Source organism: Littorina saxatilis, linkage group LG15, assembly GCF_037325665.1.
Source record: "Littorina saxatilis isolate snail1 linkage group LG15, US_GU_Lsax_2.0, whole genome shotgun sequence".
NCBI lineage: Eukaryota > Metazoa > Mollusca > Gastropoda > Littorinimorpha > Littorinidae > Littorina > Littorina saxatilis.
The window spans coordinates 45614994-45635119 of record NC_090259.1 but is presented as its reverse complement, the minus strand read 5'-3'; the positions used below and the strand labels follow the sequence as shown (position 1 = coordinate 45635119).

The following is a 20126-nucleotide window of genomic DNA, read 5'->3' as shown; positions in this document are numbered from 1 at the left end:
GATCCAGTTGTTCCACCGTATTTTTATTTTGGAGAACGACATGTCCAAGTAATTCACCGTAAATTATGGTTAGGTATGACTGATTTAAACCAGCACCTGCAGGTCGACAGGCAGTTGAGTAATAATCCAGCGTGTGCCTGTGGTCACGCATCGCAAGACGTAAAACACTTTGGCTATCAAGTTTGAAATCAGGACGCATGCGAAGATCGCATCCCGACTCAATGCATTCCCGCAACCGTCTGCAACTGGAATGACCAAAAACATATGCTTGTAACATCGTTGTAACATCGTTAAAAACCAACAAAGAAATAAAACATTTTCACCAAATACAAAAACTTGACTTTTCAGCTCGCTGGCATCTTGCGTAGTGACGCAAAGCTAAGCTGTGTGCGGGGCACTGTCCGCCGCACAGGTCAGTTCCAACGGTCCGCTGCGAGCCAATCAAAGAAAGGCGCATGCAATCACACAAACTGCCCATCGCCACGCCAGCGTTGCGAGAAGCTCTTTTCTTTTAGATTGCCCTCAGTACGATAGAGACCGAACCAGAACAATTTAGTATCCTCCCCACTGATCGTATTACGGTATCAACACTCTTATTTGGTGAAGCAAGTTTATCAAAAGAATTAAATGAATTTGTTTTTGATAAAGTCCAGGAATATATTATTTCAACTGGCTGACTGGGGGCAATATGCCCCATTCATTATAGAAAATGTAAGTCTAAATTTAATTAGGAAGTTATCATGATTGTTAATGGTATATGACATTGTGTTGTATACTTATGTAATCTCTCTCTCTCTCTCTCTCTCTCTCTGTCTGTCTCTCTCTCTCTCTCTCTCTCTGTCTGTCTGTCTCTCTCTCTCTCTCTCTCTCTCTCTCTCTCTCTCTCTCTCTCTCTCTCTCTCTCTCTGTGCGCCTCTAATTGGATAGGCTTCAGCGACAGCAGTGTGTTCGGACGGTCAAGCTATTCGCCCCTTTCATATATATATACGACTAGTGTCTGTGTGTCTGTCTGTGTGTCTGTCTGTGCGCGATGCGCGGCCAAGGTTCTCGATGGATCTGTTTCAAATTTGGTGATCATATTCAGGTACACCCTGGACACAACCTGGTCGATGAGATATTTCAACACGTGCTCTCAGCGCGCAGCGCGGAACCGATTTTGGTTCCACCTCAGCTATTTTGGTTCCACCTCAGCTTACCCGGGCCCCCATACCGACACACCATAGCCGCTACACCACATCACAACGCCAAAGTTCTCGGTGGATCTTTTTCAAATTTGGACACCGTATTCAGCTACACCCCGGACACAATATCATCGATGAGATATTTCAACACGTGCTCTCAGCGCGCAGCGCTAAACTCATTTTCGTTTTTGTGTTCATTTCACCATTATAAGTAACTCTTCCTTATCTTCTCCAGTGTTTGGCGTTTATCTCCCTTCCTTCGTGTGGCTTTCCCGTTCAGTTGTAAGTTACTACACTGCGCTGTCCACTGCGCTGAGCGTCTTCGGATATTCCCGGCGTTCTGTTACTGTTACCTATTTTTAGAAGGTCAACGCAGTGTACAGAACGTAAATTGGACCCGTAAATTATCCTCACTGTAAAAGTGCAAAGGTCGAATCAATTTATAGCCACGCGAAAAATACACTGCCATCTATCTCTCTATAGATACGGCTTCTCTGTGTTTGTGTGTGTGTGTGTGTGAGTGTGTGTGTCTCTATGTAAGCAACACCTGTGCATTCTTCAGTTCTGTTTGTGATGTGGTCTGGCGGCTTTTGTGTAATTTTATGTACTGGCCTTCCTTTGAAAAGCCATAACTTGCTCAGTCCTGTTTGAGTGGAGTTCGCCTCCAAAGGTGATTAACACGGTTACATTCGTCGACAAGGATGGGACTCGATATGGTCAGGAATGGCATTATGGCCACTGAATCATTTTCGTGCTGTTCCCATTCCACGAATCTGGGAGGGACCTAAGCTTGGCGGGTCCATAGTTCGGCGTACGGCTCTAAGTACTTCTTCCCGGCGAAGCCGGCTACCCGGCGAAGCGGGTATTCATTCTATATATGCTTTGAAAGCGGCTGCTGTTTCCAGGCGACACATGTGTCAACATTGACTCCTATGACAAGTGTTTTGTGTTAGACTTGTTTAGAGTCTATTACATTAGTTCCGTAGTCTTAGTTTGATTCTTTATTACCATTATAAACGGAAAAATTACTGTTTTGTTTTTATTTTCCTGTTTTCTGTGCTAATCTGCCTTTCGATTTTCTACTTGTTTATTGTTGCTTTCGTTGTTTTACTTAGTTTGTCGTCCGACATATTTCCTTGTCTCTTTACCAGTTATTCTACGCTTGACGTTGAGTTTCTGCCTTATTTACCTCTTGTACCTTATCGATAACGTCATTGTTGGACACTTTGTGTTTCTAAATTGTTCTTTCTTGTTTGACACATTTCTTTGTTCCTGCGAATTTGTTACAGATTGATCAAGAGATTTCAGTACAAATCGGGTGATAAGACATTTCAGCAGTTGAAAGCAGAAGTGAAAAAACACGTTCACCCCGAGCCTTCCACAATATTAGGCAGCAATACAAAGTTCGCACAAACTATTGTATGTTCCAGACTCGGAGCAAAGAACACCCGGCAAGTGCAGTTCAATGGTGTGCATCACTGCATTGTTTGCTAGCAAATTTAGGCCAGTGGTTACACGCAAATGAAATGTCGGCAGTACGTTTCTGAATTATTTGTCGGTAGAAATGCAGGATATAAGTGAAGGATATAAGTGAACAGTTCTATGACGGTGTAACACGACATTTTTACTCCACTAAAAGTTTACTCCGGAGTAAAAATTTAGTACGAAATTCTTACTCCGAGTAAACCTTTCGTACGAGAAAAGAACTCCCCAAGGCACGAAACAATTACTCCCTCCACGAAATTGTTACTCCCCATTTTGGTTTACTTCCAGTACAAATCTCGTACGCGAAAATGGGATGCGGGCGAAGGGATAATGCCAATATGTGATCTCGCGCAAAGGAATGTCGCACTACCCTCCCTCCACCCCTTCCACCACCAAGACTAACAAGGGACAAGGGAGTAAAAATGTCGCACATCTGGCATGGGAATTTAAATTGCTCGTGTTAGGGTGAAGTTATTTATTCGTCAGGGGAGTAACATTTGTGTACGAAATGTTTACACGGAACTTACCTGTCGTGGGGAGTAACTTTCTTGTGTAAAGGGGGAGTACTTTTTTTGTAAAGGGAGTAACATTTTCGTATGACATTTGTACTCCGGAGTAAACATCTCGTGGGAGTAATTTTCTCGTGTTACAACGGGTTTTACAACTTTTTTTTCCAGATCAATGTAAACTGTTAACATTGCATAGGATATAAAGAAATAACGGTAAATCTCAAAACCTTAAATCCAAGTACGTCCAGTATGTAGGCATAATCTCATGAAAGTTTATAAGCAATCAACCGCGTCGTTGCTGAAATACAGCGCTTTTTCTCAGGTTACCCCTCAAATATGATGAAAAACCTCCCGTTTTTGACCCTCATGCAATCGACACCTGTATCAGTAGGAATAGCATAGCACACGGAATACGCAAGCTAGCAAAACATACCAATATGTTCTTAGTAGATAATTAGTTTGACTTTCTCCTCGTATGTCATAGTTGCCAGGTTGTGCATATTATGATCTTTCGTCATTTTGTAATTGGTCCCTTCCGTTTTTGTCCCGTCGATTTTGGAGGTGATCCCTGTTCAAGAAATATTTGATCCTAAAGGTATGCCAGAAAGTCAAGTGGACGGCCTTAAATGGCAAAGAAAGTTTTAGTGAAATGAAACAGGAATTAATGCTTTAATTAGGGTGTGAAATTTGTCACAATACTATTGTTTTGTTAATTTTAGCTCGATTTTTTTGTTACAGTCAGAAGCAATTGACATCGCTGATTTCTCTTTTGTTATTAACTAAGACAAGTGCCTTTCAAATATTTAACGTGTGTTACACAGACAAGACGAACGGTGAAAAAAGACGATACCTAGTAACACCCCTTGCAGCTGAGTGTCACAAAGCGACCTGTAATATGGAGAAAACACGTGAACAACTAAACACAAGAAACAACAGAAACAAACCAAACACAATTTAAGCAAAATCCAAACCAAACTATACTGGGATACACCCCAGCATTATACTCAAGATTTTTGTTTACCGCACCTTTAACTGAAATTAAAAAACAGACGACACTGTGGTGGAATAAATCCAGAAGACACAGCTCACCATTACATATGTAAAGCCGAGCAGTCTTAGCTTCACATTAACTCTAACTGTCTGTGTCTGTGTCTTAGATGTTATACGCGTTTGAAGGTCATTTGTCAGGATGGCAATCACACGACAGGACAAACAGACACACAGAATATAAACTCAAGAAGAGGCGGGTGAAGTTTAAAATTGTATTGAATCAAAACAAATCATGAAAACAACTCAATACAAGGCGTAGGTTCTTTTCAGAAAGTATATCTGTACATTGGTTCACTCTATTCCTGTAATTTTCCTACTACTTAAAAATATATTCCAAGTCCTAAAATGGCTGAAAATCTGGGCATGACCCGTAGGTACCCTAAGCAAAATACGCTACTGAAAAAAATATCCTATGTCCTAAAATGGCTGAAAATTTGGGCAGGGGTTCGGGGCCTGAGTAAAAATAAAGTAAAAGAGTAAAGCGACGCCACTTTACTCGCCGTGTGGTAACCTGGGACTGCGGAACGTTTGTTTTTAACCCTGTTAGTTCAGTCCACAGGACGGAGTCCGGTATACCATTTAGACACTTAAGCCAGGTTGGTTGCTCAGACCCCGGAGGACAATTTAGATATGACAACAAATACTTCTCAGTACTCAGGTTGGGATCCTCCCACAACCATTCCCAAAGAAGCAATTAATGCTGTAACTCTAAGTGGGAAGTCCGGTATACCATTTAGACACTTAAGCCAGGTTGGTTGCCAAGACTCCCGCCGAACCTCAAAAACTAACAGCTTATATACCTTTCGTGACTGTCCCTGACGTCACCGCTAAAGAACCAATGAAAACGTCGCTCTGGGACCACAGAACAAAATGGGGAGGGAGGGGGGAGAGTTTCGAGGCTGCTGTCTGCCTCCATAGAAGCTACAGTTAAAATCCCTCAAAAATGCACAAAAACTCATGTACTAAGAAAACTACATCAAAAACGCTATAAAGAAATACATCAATAAAATGGAAATTCTTCGACGCATCATTTGATACCAAACTCTCATTGGTTATCAACACTGCGAACAAAGTGCAAAACCTCTGACTATTACCTTGCAAAATAGTCATGTCACACCAAAAAACATATGCAGTTACAAGTTAACCACAATCAAACACAGTGTATATTCAACAGGCTTCTCATATGTAGATGTAAAACATAAAATCTACATTCTACTAAACAAATGAATACAGAATACATATTTATATCGAATACATGGTAAAAGAAAGAATGATAGAAAAGCTACAGAAAAGAAAAGAGAGAGAGAGAGAGAGAGTGTGTGTGTGTTTGTGTGTGTGTGTGTGTGAGGTGAGAGGTGGATATAGCAAAACAATGTTTTCGCTGACTGCCCTCGCGCACAAACAAAGGTGTAGGGGGTGAGTGACAGGAGAAGTGACTTAGGGGTTAAAATCGTGTCAGAGCCAATTAAATTCTACTGCAAGAGAACAATGAGAAAGGACTGGATCATACCTATTTCCAAACCATTTACTTCGGGAAAGAACAAATATGATTTTAGAGTGTGAATCCTAATTCCACACAGTTTCAATACTAACTTAGATAATATATTCTGCTCTCTACGCCTTCTCTTCTTCTTCATTCTATATACTTTAAGAAGAACATCAATCAATCAATGAGGCTTATATCGCGCATATTCCGTGGGTACAGTTCTAGGCGCTCTGCAGTGATGCCGTGTGAGATGAAATTGTATACGGCCAGTAGATTGCAGCCATGTCGGCGCATATTTACCTTTCACGGCCTTATTCCAAGTCACACGGGTATGGTAGACAATTATTAACTGTGCCTAAGCAATTTTGCCAGGAAAGACCCTTTTGTCAATCGTGGGATCTTTAACGTGCACACCCAATGTAGTATACACGGGGGGTGGTTCGGACACCGAAGAGAGTCTGCACACAAAGTTGACTCTGTGAAATAAATTTCCGCCGAACCTGGGATCGAACTCGCGCTGACAGCGGCCAACTGAATACAAATCCAGCGTGCTACCAACTGAGCTATATCCCCGCATATGGAGAAAAGACAAAAATATTCCTGCAGTCGCTTTTCTCCACACATACATACATCACTCAAGACACATTTTACCCCACATTTGAACTCACATTATGCAAATAGCCAGCACACACAAAAAAACAATAACCGCCAAAACAGATTGTTTCATATCTTACGATAAGAGTTTCGGATACATAAGCGACCAATAATGCACACACACAAAAATAACATTAAGCGCTGATCCTTTTATTTTAAAATCAAATGCAGCTGGCTATACACCACACACACACGAAAGGTCTTACTTTTTCAAAAGTACACTTTAAAGTATTGAAACTACAGGGTAAAGAAACAGATTCAGATGATTAGGTAGCTCACTAATTCTGCTTAGTTTCTGTAAGTATAATTATATTAGCACAAGACTTTCTTTGTTTATCATCCAATACAAGATTCTTTCAACGAATACAAATTAATCTCCTTGAACCAGCAGGCAGGCTTATTTCTAATATTGTGAGAACAAGAGCTCAGCAAATACTTTAAGTGCTTTCGTGAATCGTTTATACAATGTATACTATTCTTGACTTTATTTGCAAGAGTCTGAATTAAAATATTGTCAGAGTCAAAACGATTTTAAAAGTGGCTTAACATAACGGACGCGAACATCTATCTACATAAAGTACCTGACTAGCTGTCAGGACCTGGCATCGACCTGGTTGTTAGGTAAGTACGACATAGAGCTTTGAATACCACATACAATAATCTCTGCCATCACCTTCTTGAGTAAATCGAAACGACTGATTAGGGATGTTTAGTTGGCTGGTAATTCGTTTGTTATCGTCTGTTCAGCGCGATTAGGGACTGACGAATTAAGGTAATCCACATGCAGGAAAAGAAAGTTACCTCCCTTGAGTTGTGAAATGTGTTGTGGAATGTTTTGGAGGATGTTCGCTGGGACACTGTGGAAGCATTCCTTGCCATGTGCTACTTAATGAACGTGTTGGCATAACATTGACGTCTGCGAACATGATTTGAGGTATGAGTTACCTCCCCTCCCTACAGTCGAGTGGTAGCAGCTTCGTCCTTCAGCACGCCCTGTTCCGCCTTCAGTCGCCTGATCTCCGACACGTCCATGTAGGTGTCCTCCCCGCCACATGCTCCGCCTGTAGGACATCAAGAACATGCTGGCGACTCATAATTATACAGAAACAATATTTTCTGTTTGACTTGAAACTTTAACCCTGGTGTCTCCAATGCAGTTCCCATGATATTAAGCAGAACAGTCGAAGGAAAGAAGGCTTGCTCTTATTTGCTCAAGCTACGCCGTCTCTCGGCACAAACGGGAGGAAACACTTTTGCGGATGATTAATGCAGTGGTTATAGGATATATGGATGATTATGAATTATCTAGCCGGAGATATCAGGCGCTCTGTGGGGCATTAGGTTACGTTCGTTTGTATACTTAGAACTCTGTTCAGAGTCATTCATAATTCTGTTTTACATGTGGTTGGCCATATTTATATAGTCTTGAACGATCAAAAATGGGTAAGAAAAATCGAAAATTGTACATCAAACTTACATTAAAAAATTGCTCCCGATGTCTTTGAGCTTCCCTCTTTTACAAAAAGACTATACCATAACTGCATCATAATTTAGACGTAAATGTCAGTAATTAATTGAAACAATATATTGCAGAGTTGAACCGACTCTTCGAATTCAGTAATACATTCAAGACAGAGCAACAAGACTATTTTTTCAGTGGTTTAGCCCTGATCGTAACAGCAGTATTAAAACAAAAATTAAAAACAAATCATGGTTTTCTTTCGTAAAAGTCAGAAACAAATGAAGCTGTGATCATATCAGCACTGTTTTGAACACAAAAATTTACTTTTGAGTTAATCTTTTGTAGAGCACACAATCTGACGATGAAATATGTGCATTCTTACATCGTTACCACTTGGCTAGAGTTGATTTCATTATTGATCTCTCAAAATAGTAGGTTTAGTTGACCAAGAATAAGTAAACTAATAAATTATGTTACATGGAAGAAAACTACATAATCCTATCTACGTACTCTCTTCGGGCTTGTCTCCACACAAACTGTTGACTTCAGCATAGTCACCTTCTGAAAATGAAACAAAATCCACAATTACGCATGGAGCCTGCTTCAACATCGTAAGTGCATAATGCAGAAGACGAAAGCAACAGAACAATGGCGACTGCACGTGAGAGCGAAAAACAAAAAGACCAAAAAGCACTCTACTAACGTTGGAATGACGAAAACGAAACAAATACAGCTAGGTGACGTTTCAACCACTGGGGTCTTTATCAGGCACAAGAGATACACAACAAAAGAAGAAGACAGACGACAGAACAGAAAGAAAGAAGAATCACTGACAGAACAACGACACTGCACAATCTTCAGATGACACGGACAGAGGAGGAAGGGAGGCTACTCCAGGGAAACAATGTAAACGAACAAGGGAACAAATCCTAACTCACCCAGCTCGCACGCCGGCAAAGCCGTAGCACCAGACGCTTTGACACAAGAGGCGGCATCACCTTGAACGGGTGGAAGCGGCATCATCGCACGTGTACTAGCAGGCAAGGGCACACACTTGTCCTGTTTGTTGTCTGGAACCTCACCGTACAGTTCGTTGCTGACCATCAGACTCACGTTGGATCCACCATACAAGGCTCTGAACTGTGGCACTGAAACAATTATGAAACGAGTATACAGGCCTGAAAGTGGCGAGTATTTAACTCGCCATGGCGAGTAGAAACATGTAACTTGCGATTAGAAATGTCCATCTACTCGCCAAATGAGAGTAAAGTTGCTGAAACAAATTGTTGGTTTGGCTAGTAAAGTTTGCTCTCTGGCTAGTACATTTTCGGAATCCCTAGCCAAAGGCTAGTACACCATTTTTCGAACTGTCAGGGCTGTTATAATGCGTGTGTCTTTGTGTGGTTATCGGTAAAGATTGTCGGTATATGGAGAATTGCGAGAATTCTTTAGAATGCAAGAGCAGATGAAGAAATCCGACCACTGCTTACAATAACTTTGTTTTACTCTAAAATTACAGGGATACTGTCCAAAGAGGACCGAAACAACTGACATGATTTATCTCAGTGTGTAACTGACAACATTGTTGCTTTTCTTCAGGGTTAAACTTTCACAGTATTTGCTGTTGGTTTTTCGAACAAGAAAGAAAGAGCGGTTCAAACTCAAGACTGGTTCGAAGCAGGACGTTCTTATTACGGAGTCCTGACTCAGTAGCAGTAACTGATGATCGGCGTAATCTTTAATTATACATCCGCATTGTGAGTGTTACTACACGACCCAAAGGTCATTTAGAGGTTTCAGATAAGGAAGTTGAGTTTGATAAAGGGAAATACTTCTCTTTGCGGACCGTACAACTTGAACATGCAGCTACAATGCGATTGTGCAGTCACCTTTGAGATAACTTTCCACTTATCAACTTTCAATTTGAATGTACAAAAACTATTCTCTGCCGTACATACCAGAAGGCGTGAAAAACCAGGCTATAGCAAACGTTCCATAAGATATCACACATAGATATTTCAAGTCCATATATGTGACTTTGATTAACATGAATAATTCAAGTGTAATTTTCTTTAAAAAGCGAACATATCATTATTAACGTTGGTAATTTCTTATCGTCAATATTTTGAAGAGCGGGTCACGCAATTAGAATTAAGAACAAGTCGCGTAAGGCGAAAATATAACATTTAGTCAAGTAGCTGTCGAACTCACAGAATGAAACTGAACGCAATGCAACGCAGCAAGACCGTATACTCGTAGCATCGTCAGTCCACCGCTCATGGCAAAGGCAGTGAAATTGACAAGAAGAGCGGGGTAGTAGTTGCGCTAAGAAGGATAGCACGCTTTTCTGTACCTCTCTTTGTTTTAACTTTCTGAGCGTGTTTTTAATCCAAACATATCATATCTATATGTTTTTGGAATCAGGAACCGACAAGGAATAAGATGAAAGTGTTTTTAAATTGATTTGGACAATTTAATTTTGATAAAAAATTGTATATATTTAATTTTCAGAGCTTGTTTTTAATCCGAATATAACATATTTATATGTTTTTGGAATCAGCAAATGATGGAGAATAAGATAAACGTAAATTTGGATCGTTTTATAAATTTTTATTTTTTTTTTACAATTTTCAGATTTTTAATGACCAAAGTCATAAATTAATTTTTAAGCCACCAAGCTGAAATGCAATACCGAAGTCCGGGCTTCGTCGAAGATTACTTGACCAAAATTTCAACCAATTTGGTTGAAAAATGAGGGCGTGACAGTGCCGCCTCAACTTTCACGAAAAGCCGGATATGACGTCATCAAAGACATTTATCAAAAAAATGAAAAAAACGTTCGGGGATTTCATACCCAGGAACTCTCATGTCAAATTTCATAAAGATCGGTCCAGTAGTTTAGTCTGAATCGCTCTACACACACACACAGACACGCACACACACGCACGCACATACACCACGACCCTCGTCTCGATTCCCCCCTCTACGTTAAAACATTTAGTCAAAACTTGACTAAATGTAAAAAGGCATACACAGTGACAATGTCAGCAAATGACGTTTTCCGTAATTAACATTTTAAGCTATTTGGAAGAGTTGTGATGCAGACAGTAAGAAATATAACACGTGGTGTACTATTCAAAAACAGCAATCGCAGCGAATAACTGACTCTGGCGTGTATGTTATGCAGTATCCACAAGCTGTTATGCTCTTTTCTTTCATTATATACACATTATTCCTTCTTACCAACTTGGCCAACGGGTTTCATAGCTTTCATCGCCACATCGTGTGTGAAGTTTCCAGAGCGCCTGTAAGAAAAACAGGAAACAAATGTTGGCCAGTTCATACATTACACTAATTATGATGGCAAAACTCACAAGAAGCAATGCAACTAAGGATTACAAACATTAAGACTAGTACAAAATGCACAGGAAGAAAATGATAAAGTAAACCAAACCAAAAGAAACGCTTAAACAAGTCGCGTAAGGCGAAATTACAACATTTAGTCAAGCTGTCGAACTAACAGAATGAAACTGAACTCACTGCATTTTTACAGCAAGAGCGTATACTCGTAGCATCGTCAGTCCACCGCTCGATGCACAGGCAGTGAAATTGACAAGAAGAGCGGGGTAGTAGTTGCGCTGAGAAGGATAGCACGCTTTTGTTTTTATCTGTATTCTTTTTAACTTTCTGAGCGTGTTTTTAATCCAAACATATCACATCTATATGTTTTTGGAATCAGGAACCCACAAGGAATAAGATGAAATTGTTTTTAAATCGATTTCGGAAATTTTAATTTAATAATAATTTTTATATTTTTAATTTTCAGAGCTTGTTTTTAATCCGAATATAACACATTTATATGTTTTTGGAATCAGAAAATGATGAAGAATAAGATAAACGTAAATTTGGATCGTTTTAAAAAAAAATTGTTTTTTTACAATTTTCAGATTTTTAATGACCAAAGTCATTAATTAATTTTTAAGCCACCAAGCTGAAATGCAATACCGAAGTCCGGCCTTCGTCGAAGATTGCTGGGCCAAAATTTCAATCAATTTGATTGAAAAATGAGGGTGTGACAGTGCCGCCTCAACTTTTACAAAAAGCCGGATATGACGTCATCAAAGGTATTTATCGAAAAAAAGAAAAACACTTCCGGGGATATCATTCCCAGGAACTCTCATGTCAAATTTCATAAAGATCGGTCCAGTAGTTTGGTCTGAATCGCTCTACACACACACACAGACAGACACACACACACACACACACATACACCACAACCCTCGTCTCGATTCCCCCCTCTACGTTAAAACATTTAGTCAAAACTTGAATTGACTAAATGTAAAAAGGAGTCAGGTTAAAAGAAGAATATGTACCAATTAGAGGTCTTTTTTATTGATGAATAATCACATGAACAAATCCGGGGACCCGCTAGGAAACGTCTTAATCTGATTTAATGGTAAGTCATCTGCCTCGTGATTCTTGTTGTAATTGAAGAGAGTAGACGTTTGTGTTTACATCAAACACAACCTTGAAATGCGAGTTTGCTAGATGAGGACGTTTAATTACATCAACCGACAAACTATATTTCCTGTTTTCGAAGGGTGTAACTGAAAGTGTGTCATGTTCTGGTTAAAAACAGCTTATACAGAAATTGCAATTATCCTTTTATATCATGTCAGCTGGATTATTCGTTCTCTCTCTCCCTTTCTCTCTCTCTCCCTCTCTTTCTCTCTCCCTTCTTTTCTCTCTCTCTCTCCCTCTCTCTCTCTCTCTCTCTCTCTCTCTCTCTCTCTCTCCCTCTCTCTCTCTCTCTCTCCATCTCTTTCTCTCTCCCTCCTTTTCTCTCTCTCTCTCCCTCTCTCTCTCTCCCTCCCCCCTCTCCCTCTCTCTCTCTCTCTCTCTCTCTCTCTCTCTCTCTCTCTCTCTCTCTCTCTCTTTGTCTTGCAAATAAATAAGCAACTCACCTTTTCCTGATTTCTGGAGAAAAACAAACACACAAACACACACACACACACACACACACACACACACACACACACACTCACACACAAACACACACAGAAATTAAAGAGATGCCCAGAGGCTTACAACAATGAGTTATACAAAAAATAAATGTAGAATATGGATCGCATTTTTAAACACACACACACACACACACACACACACACACATACACATACACACACACACACACACACACACACACACACACACACACACATAGCGCGCGTATACGCACGCACGGACCTTTACTTCCACGCTTACAAGGCAACATGTATGACAGAATAGCGTCACTGACCGTTTACACGTCTACCCAGGCTGCGTTTAAATACGAGCAAGATGACGAGCACCATGACGAATATGCTGACAGGTACACCGATGGCAATCACGACCATCAGCTGCTTCAGTTCTGTCAGTGTATTCTCTGTGAAATGAAAAAAGGACACAAATATAATGTTGGTTTAAGGTAACGTGACCAAAACGATAGGGTCGGTAGGTCGCCTTTTTTTTTTATTAATTTTTTATTTTTATTTTGGTATTTAGTCGATTTTAAAGGAGGTTACTTCCCTTAGTCACGGTATAGTTCGCAAAATGTGTCAACAGTTTTTTTTGGTATTTTTTAGAAATGAAAAAAAAAGTGTTAGGCTTGGCGGGAAAAAAGATGGTCGGTCGGGTTACCCTAAATCAACATACATGTATATTCTTATTTGACCCTAAAGCATACACAGATTGTTTTATTTCTTTCAAGATATACTTTGCATAACGCTACACAAAATCGTAAATCGGTCTTCCTTGTCTACTTTTACACACAGCATTAGTATAAATGACAGTAGACACATTTGTAAATGACTTTTATGCACTCATCACTAAACCACACTTAATTAGTAGGGGACACAAGAGACCAGTTCATGCACTTGAAAAAGGAACATTTAACACTCTTCTACAATTAGTTAATTTCCTTTTTGTACCAAACACCAAATAAAATCTTTGAGGAAAGAAAACAAACAAACAAGTTGTAAAAGCTACTTCAACATCTACAGCAACGTACACCATCAACAATAAAAACACAAACAAACACACAAACAAATAATCTATATTAGACGAAACAAAGACACACACACGGATTACTGCTGTCATCGTGTTCTCCCTCATGTTCTGTTGACACAGGCAAAGACTCGCTGGTCAGTTTGGCAGATGTCGTCATAGCGGACTTAAAATAATGGTTTTATTATTTGTGCTTTGAAAAGGAAGGTTGTTTGTTCTTATTCCCCCCTCTGCTTCTTTACCTCTGTAAACTTGTAGGGGTAGTTATTTTTCGATAATGACCCAGCAACCAAACAAATAACGACCCAGCAACAGCCTGAATCCTCGATAGTGCAATGGGTTGAGAGGTTGTTCTGTTTCGGTACTACTTTTTGCGACTGAAAAGTTCCGAACGCTCTAATGTACGAAGTATACATCTCTGGAGCAAACAATACAAACATACCGCATTTAAATTAACAACTACAGGCCTGAACACATGAATCTCCGTATAAAATCCATGAGTTCGGTTGTTTTCTGAATCTCATCTGCCGTGCCGTCAAGCCGTTCATCAGAAGCAATTTCCCAAGGCAAGTAACTCATACTTTGTCTAGCGACAAGAGTAGTTCCCCTTCTTTTCACTCAGTTCCTTCGACAACAGACTGCAATCCGACGGTCAGTTTTCAACAATATTTCATTTAATAAACAGATCACACGCAACCAAATGCACACATTTCATCAATTTAAACAACATAAAGGGGTTTCATACACTATTTTCTCCAGAAAACTGAACTTCATACAGTTTTTAACGTTGGAACACGGGTGCAAAAGTTCGTCTGCTAGTCCCATTTGACGAAAAAACATTATTCTAAGCGATACCAAAACATATACAGAACACACAATATCTGCCTTTGCCGCCACAGCAGAATAACAGCATATCTGTGTACTTGATTTTAGCCCAAAATAGGAAAACTGACAAGAAGTGTTAACAGAATGGAATGATTTGCACGGAACTATACAACCGCGCATTAATCGATCGCCTGCGCAGGTTGACTGGTTGAGAGAATAGGATTCGATCAAACTTTCGCAAAAAAACTCCTCTTTTCTTTGAATAACTGAAGAAAGGAGGAATAAAGAGGTTACACACCTCGTCTCAGTGATTATAAAAAATAATGGTCTCAGTTCGCGGTCATGAAAAAGCTCGCTAAAGCTCGCATTTTTCATGATCCGCTAACTTCGACCATTATTTTTGATAATCACTGAGACTCGGCATGTAACCTCTACATATTTGACTACCGTTCAACCTATGTTTGGCAATGCGTGCTATTTTGCTAATGAAATTAGTTTCTTCCTTTTACTTGGTCCTGTTTTACATAAATATTATTTTCGTTTTGTATATTCATGTGTTTTTCTGTTGTTATTGTTTTTTGTTATCACTGTTGTAGTTGTCATTCTCCTTGTGTCTGGTTATTTTCTGTTATATTAACATAGTCCCAAATGCCCGATTTGGATCAAGAGGTATCGCAGTGCAACTTAGTAATGCATACTTCCGTAGGAAAGTTTGAGTTGCGTGTACGTCATTACGCAAATGAGTAAACAGGACCATCTTGTATAACTAAATCGAGAGTGGGTGGACAACAATATGGCCTCAAATATTATACAACTTTTTTTCTTCTATGATATATTTTGCGCATGCTATCTTGACATCACTTTCGCTGATAAGTCATTGCTGTCTTGGGTAATCAATACTTACATACAACAGTGATAGTTGTGGATACGTCATCACTCAAGCTAGTACACAGAACCATCGTGTTTAACTAAATCGAGAGTGGGTAGACAACAATATGACCAAATATAATAGTATCTTACAACTCTATTTCGTAAGACATATTTTGCTAACTTGACATAACTGTCGCTGATAAGTCAGGCATGCGCTTTGATAGCTATTCAACGCACTCTTTGGATGTAAGATGAAGACGTTTGGATGTAAGATGACTTTCCAGCGAAAGTGATGTCAAGATAGCATGCGCAAAAACTATCAGAGAAGAAGTTGTAGAGGCCACGCGACAGTCTCCGTTTAAGTCTGCTGCTGTGATGCACTCTATTAGTGTGTGGAAGAACAGGAACCATAAACGCAGTCCTGTATGTATTTTGAACTGTACAGGTACACACGTTAAAAGACACGGAAAGAAAACATGTCGAACTGCAGAAGTAGTAGTAGTAGTAGTAGTAGTAGCAGTAGAAGTAGCAGTAGTAGTAGTAGTAGTAGCAGTAGTAGTAGTGGTAGTGGTAGTAGTAACAGTAGTAGTAACAGTAGTAGTAGTGGTAGTAGTAGTGGTAGTAGTAGTAGTGGTAGTAGTGGTAGTAGCAGTAGTAGTAGTGGTAGTGGTAGTAGTAACAGTAGTAGTAACAGTAGTAGTAGTGGTAGTAGTAGTGGTAGTAATAGTAGTAGTAGTAGTAGTGGTAGTAGTAGTAGTAGTAGAAGTAGTAGTAGTAGTGGTGGTAGTAGTAGTAGTAGTAGTAGTAGTAGCAGTAGTAGTAGTAGTAGTATTAATAGTAGTGGCAGTAGTAGTAGTGGCAGTAGTGGTAGTAGTAGTAGTAGTATAGTAGTAGTAGTACCAATAGCAGTAGTAGTAATAGTAGTAGTAGCAACAGTAGTAGTAGTAGTAGCAGTGGTAGTAGTCGTAGGTTTGTTTGTTTGTTTATCTCTTTCTTGGTTGTTGGTTTTCTCATGTCCCTTCAACCGTTTGGCTATTACGAACCAACTTAACTTTGCTTTCTTTATCAGCAATAGTAGTCAGGCCCACATCGACTGGTAAAGACAGTTCGCTTCACTGTCTGAGATCTGACCAGGCTTGAACATGGGATAAAATCATCCCTCCACTTGGTCACATACCAAAACTCAGCACCCTGACAGTTTGCTGTGGTGAGTTGTAGTTTTTTGACAAATTAATTTCCAAAAAAGGAATTCGTGTTAACTGGCATAATCACACAGCAAGCCATATGGTGTTCTCTATATTGAATTACTGAACTGTCTGTGGTGATTGTGACCTGCAACTCGTTGAGAAAAATATGTCCTGCTCTATACACCATACTTATAAAACTGTATTGAGAAGAGCAAAGAGCAGTACCTTTCTGTTCATTCTCACTGGCCTCTGTGGATACAAGCAAGGTCTTACCGCTCAGTTTGGCAGACGTCGTTACACTCTGATCTGTAAACAAAGAACATATGAGTTAATTGTGTGCACTTGCATATTACTTAAGACCATCTTTGACATTTATTTGTCTTCCTATTACCGTCGTTTAGATACTTTGATGAGTCGTTATATTTTGTCTTGTTTATGTGTATGTTTATTTCCAAAATTGAATTGCATGACTAAATAGTTGGACCAAACAGTTCAGACAAGCGTATATATGAACACATACACACAAGCGAGATATAGAGACAGACAGAAAGACAGACATACAGATAGAGAGACAGACAGACAGACAGACAGACAGACAGACATAAAGACAGACACAGACAGAGACAGAGAGAAGGAGAGAGAGAGAACGAGGGAGACAGAGACAAATACAATGCGAGAGAAAAAAAAGAGAGAGAGAGAGAGAGAAAGAGAGAGAGAGGGAGAGACAGATAGACAGACAGACAGACAGACAGACAGACAGATACACAGTCAGATACACAGACAGACAGACGGAGATAATAGAGAGAGAGAGAACTAGAGAGAGAGAGAGAACTAGAGAGAGAGAGAGAGAGAGAGAGAGAGAGAGAGAGAGAGAGAGAGAGAGAGAGAGAGAGAGAGAGAGAGAGAGAGAGAGCGAAACTGGACCTGAACTTTATGACAAGAGTCTTAACTTGCAGCCATTATATTAAACACTGAGTGATAATGAAGTTACACACCAGTGGTCGCATTGACGAAGCCGCTTCCCGCACTGACAGACTTGTCTGCGCTGTCCTCTGTTACCAGTGATTTCTTCCTCTCGCAGTCTGACAATTTAAATAATAACCGCAAATCTTTAAATGAAATCAGTTTCAAGCAAATTGCAAATAATTAAATGTAATCAAGTGTACAATAGCATTAGCATCAGTTTCTACAAAAGTGCCTTTGCATGTTCAAGCCTGTATAGGTGCAAGATTGCAAAAAGTCTCTTGTGTTCAGCTCGTTATAGTTACCAACACTAACTGTCCAGAATCACCTGGATCTATCTCAAATCCGCCTGAAACTGTCTAGAGCAATTGAAACTCACCAGCTGCAATCTTGATGGGACGTCAAAAGCTACATGTCAGGTAACACCTGTCATTGTTAATATTTTACATCAATGACATACAAAACACGATTCTGACCAATTATGTTCTGATAATCAAACTTTCTCACATACGTTATGAGCTTTTCGAGCGGAAAAAAATCAAATAGGGTTTTTGTTAAGTAAAAGACTTGTGGATGTTGTTGTTTTATTTGAATTGCAAACCCATAGTCGTATACCTTGTTAAATTATGCACGCAGACACACACACACACACGCACACGCACGCACACGCACGCACATACACACACACACACACACACACACACACACACACACACACACACACGCGCGCGCACACACAGCAAACAGACAGACAGACAATCCGGCCGACCTACCGACCGACCGACAGGCAGACAGACAGACAGACAGACGGGTATACATTCATCGTGCACATCATAAAACGTCAAACCTTCATTTATCCTGACATCTTCTTCAACAGTTATTCCATTAGTTAGTGTTGCAGTCAGTGTCCACAGTTCATCTGTAGTATTGCTGATTTGCCTTGTTGTAGAATACGGCCGTGATCCTGAGCCACAAGAGCAGCCATCGTTCGTGCGACACGAACCGTTAGCAGCCAAGAACAGTTGACAGAAGGGGACCTGTTGGTTACCTTCTTTTCTTTTTATCGAAATCAGTGTCGTTTCGTTTCCGTCGACGCATACGTTAACGACGCCAAATATCAATGTCGCAGTAAGTTCTTCTTCACTATTTTCCATACTGCATCTTGAGAAAAATTGCACACCTAAAACACATGTCAAATTGATATTGCAAAAGAACACTAACTATCAAAGCCGACCGACCATTTAAACCACATCCCCATCCATCCACACACCTACCAACCAACTAATAAGCGCATAGTGCTTTTAGTCATGCGTTATAGAAATCTCCTTAATAAATAAATAAATAAGCCAGTCAAAAAGTGAGCAACGCAACCTATTAACGAACTAACCAACCAACAGACTGAGAGACCGACCGACGAGCCAACAAGTCATTCAGCTAAGAAAACAAAGAACCACACAGTCAATAGATGAATACATCCTTCGTGTACACTACATTGGGGTGTGCACGTTAAAGATCCCTCGATTGACAAAAGGGTCTTTCCTGGCAAAATTGTATAGGCATAGATAAAAAAAATGTCCACCAAAATACCCGTGTGACTTGGAATAATAGGCCGTGAAAAGTAGGATATGCGCCGAAAAGGCTGCGATCTGTTGGTCGAAGTGAATGCGTGAAGTATTGTGTAAAAAATTCCATCTCACACGACATAAATAGATCCCTGCGCCTTGAGTCCGAGTCTGGAGATACGCGCGCAATAAAAGACTTCATATAACATATAACATAGTAAATATAACTGTACAACTAAATGCATAAATATGAATAAAACAAACACCTTTGTAATAAAGTATAACAGCTCACCATGATGAGACATACTACTCGTATTAGGATAATGCATGATATCACATTACAAAAGAAAAACAACCCAGCATAACAGCACGGTAAAATAATGGTTTATGAAGTGAACAGACAATAACAACATGTTAAACTACGGTTCAGCGTCATACAAAAATATAGTGTGACATAACGTCACTTACACTTTTAGTCAACTTAACGAGTCAAAGTTAATATATAGCAATCATCTCAACCGATAATGATGTATCACCTACCTTCACGAGAGAGAGAGAGATATATTTAGAAAGAAAGATATAGGAAGAGAGAGAGAGAGAGAGAGAGAGAGAGAGAGAGAGAGAGAGAGAGAGAGAGAGAGAGAGAGAGAGAGAGAGAGAGAGGAGGTGTAGAGAGAAAGACATATATATACACACAGAGAGTGGCAAAGAAAGAGACAGAGAAAGTGAGAAATACAGAGAGAGATTTAATTAGAAAGAAAGAGAGAAAGAGAGAGAGAGAGAGAGAGAGAGAGAGAGAGAGAGAGAGAGAGAAAGAGAGAGTAATGTCTATACATATGCCTAACTT

At 39.8% G+C, this 20126-nt stretch overlaps 2 protein-coding genes across 3 annotated transcripts; both read right to left on the bottom strand.

Moving 5' to 3' along the window:
- Positions 1–4423: 4423 nt before the first annotated feature.
- Positions 4424–11563, bottom strand: LOC138949459 (uncharacterized). Its single transcript, XM_070321293.1, has 4 exons — positions 11071–11563; positions 8766–8975; positions 8338–8388; positions 4424–7426 (listed from the first exon to the last, which is right to left on the bottom strand). Exons 1-4 carry the CDS (start codon positions 11168–11170, stop codon positions 7320–7322), a joined length of 468 nt encoding a protein of 155 aa, XP_070177394.1. The 5' UTR covers positions 11171–11563; the 3' UTR covers positions 4424–7319.
- Positions 11564–13037: 1474 nt separating this feature from the next.
- LOC138949458 (uncharacterized) lies at positions 13038–19408 on the bottom strand. 2 transcript variants are annotated; one of them, XM_070321290.1, is made up of 4 exons: positions 18565–19408; positions 17750–17836; positions 16980–17060; positions 13038–13252 (listed from the first exon to the last, which is right to left on the bottom strand). In XM_070321290.1, the coding sequence occupies exons 1-4, from the start codon at positions 18869–18871 to the stop codon at positions 13119–13121; spliced, it is 609 nt and encodes a 202-aa protein (XP_070177391.1). In that variant the 5' UTR covers positions 18872–19408; the 3' UTR covers positions 13038–13118. The 2 variants fall into 2 exon arrangements, with proteins under 2 accessions (XP_070177391.1, XP_070177392.1); XM_070321291.1 differs by having other exon boundaries at positions 17028–17060.
- Between the last annotated feature and the right edge of the window lie 718 nt (positions 19409–20126).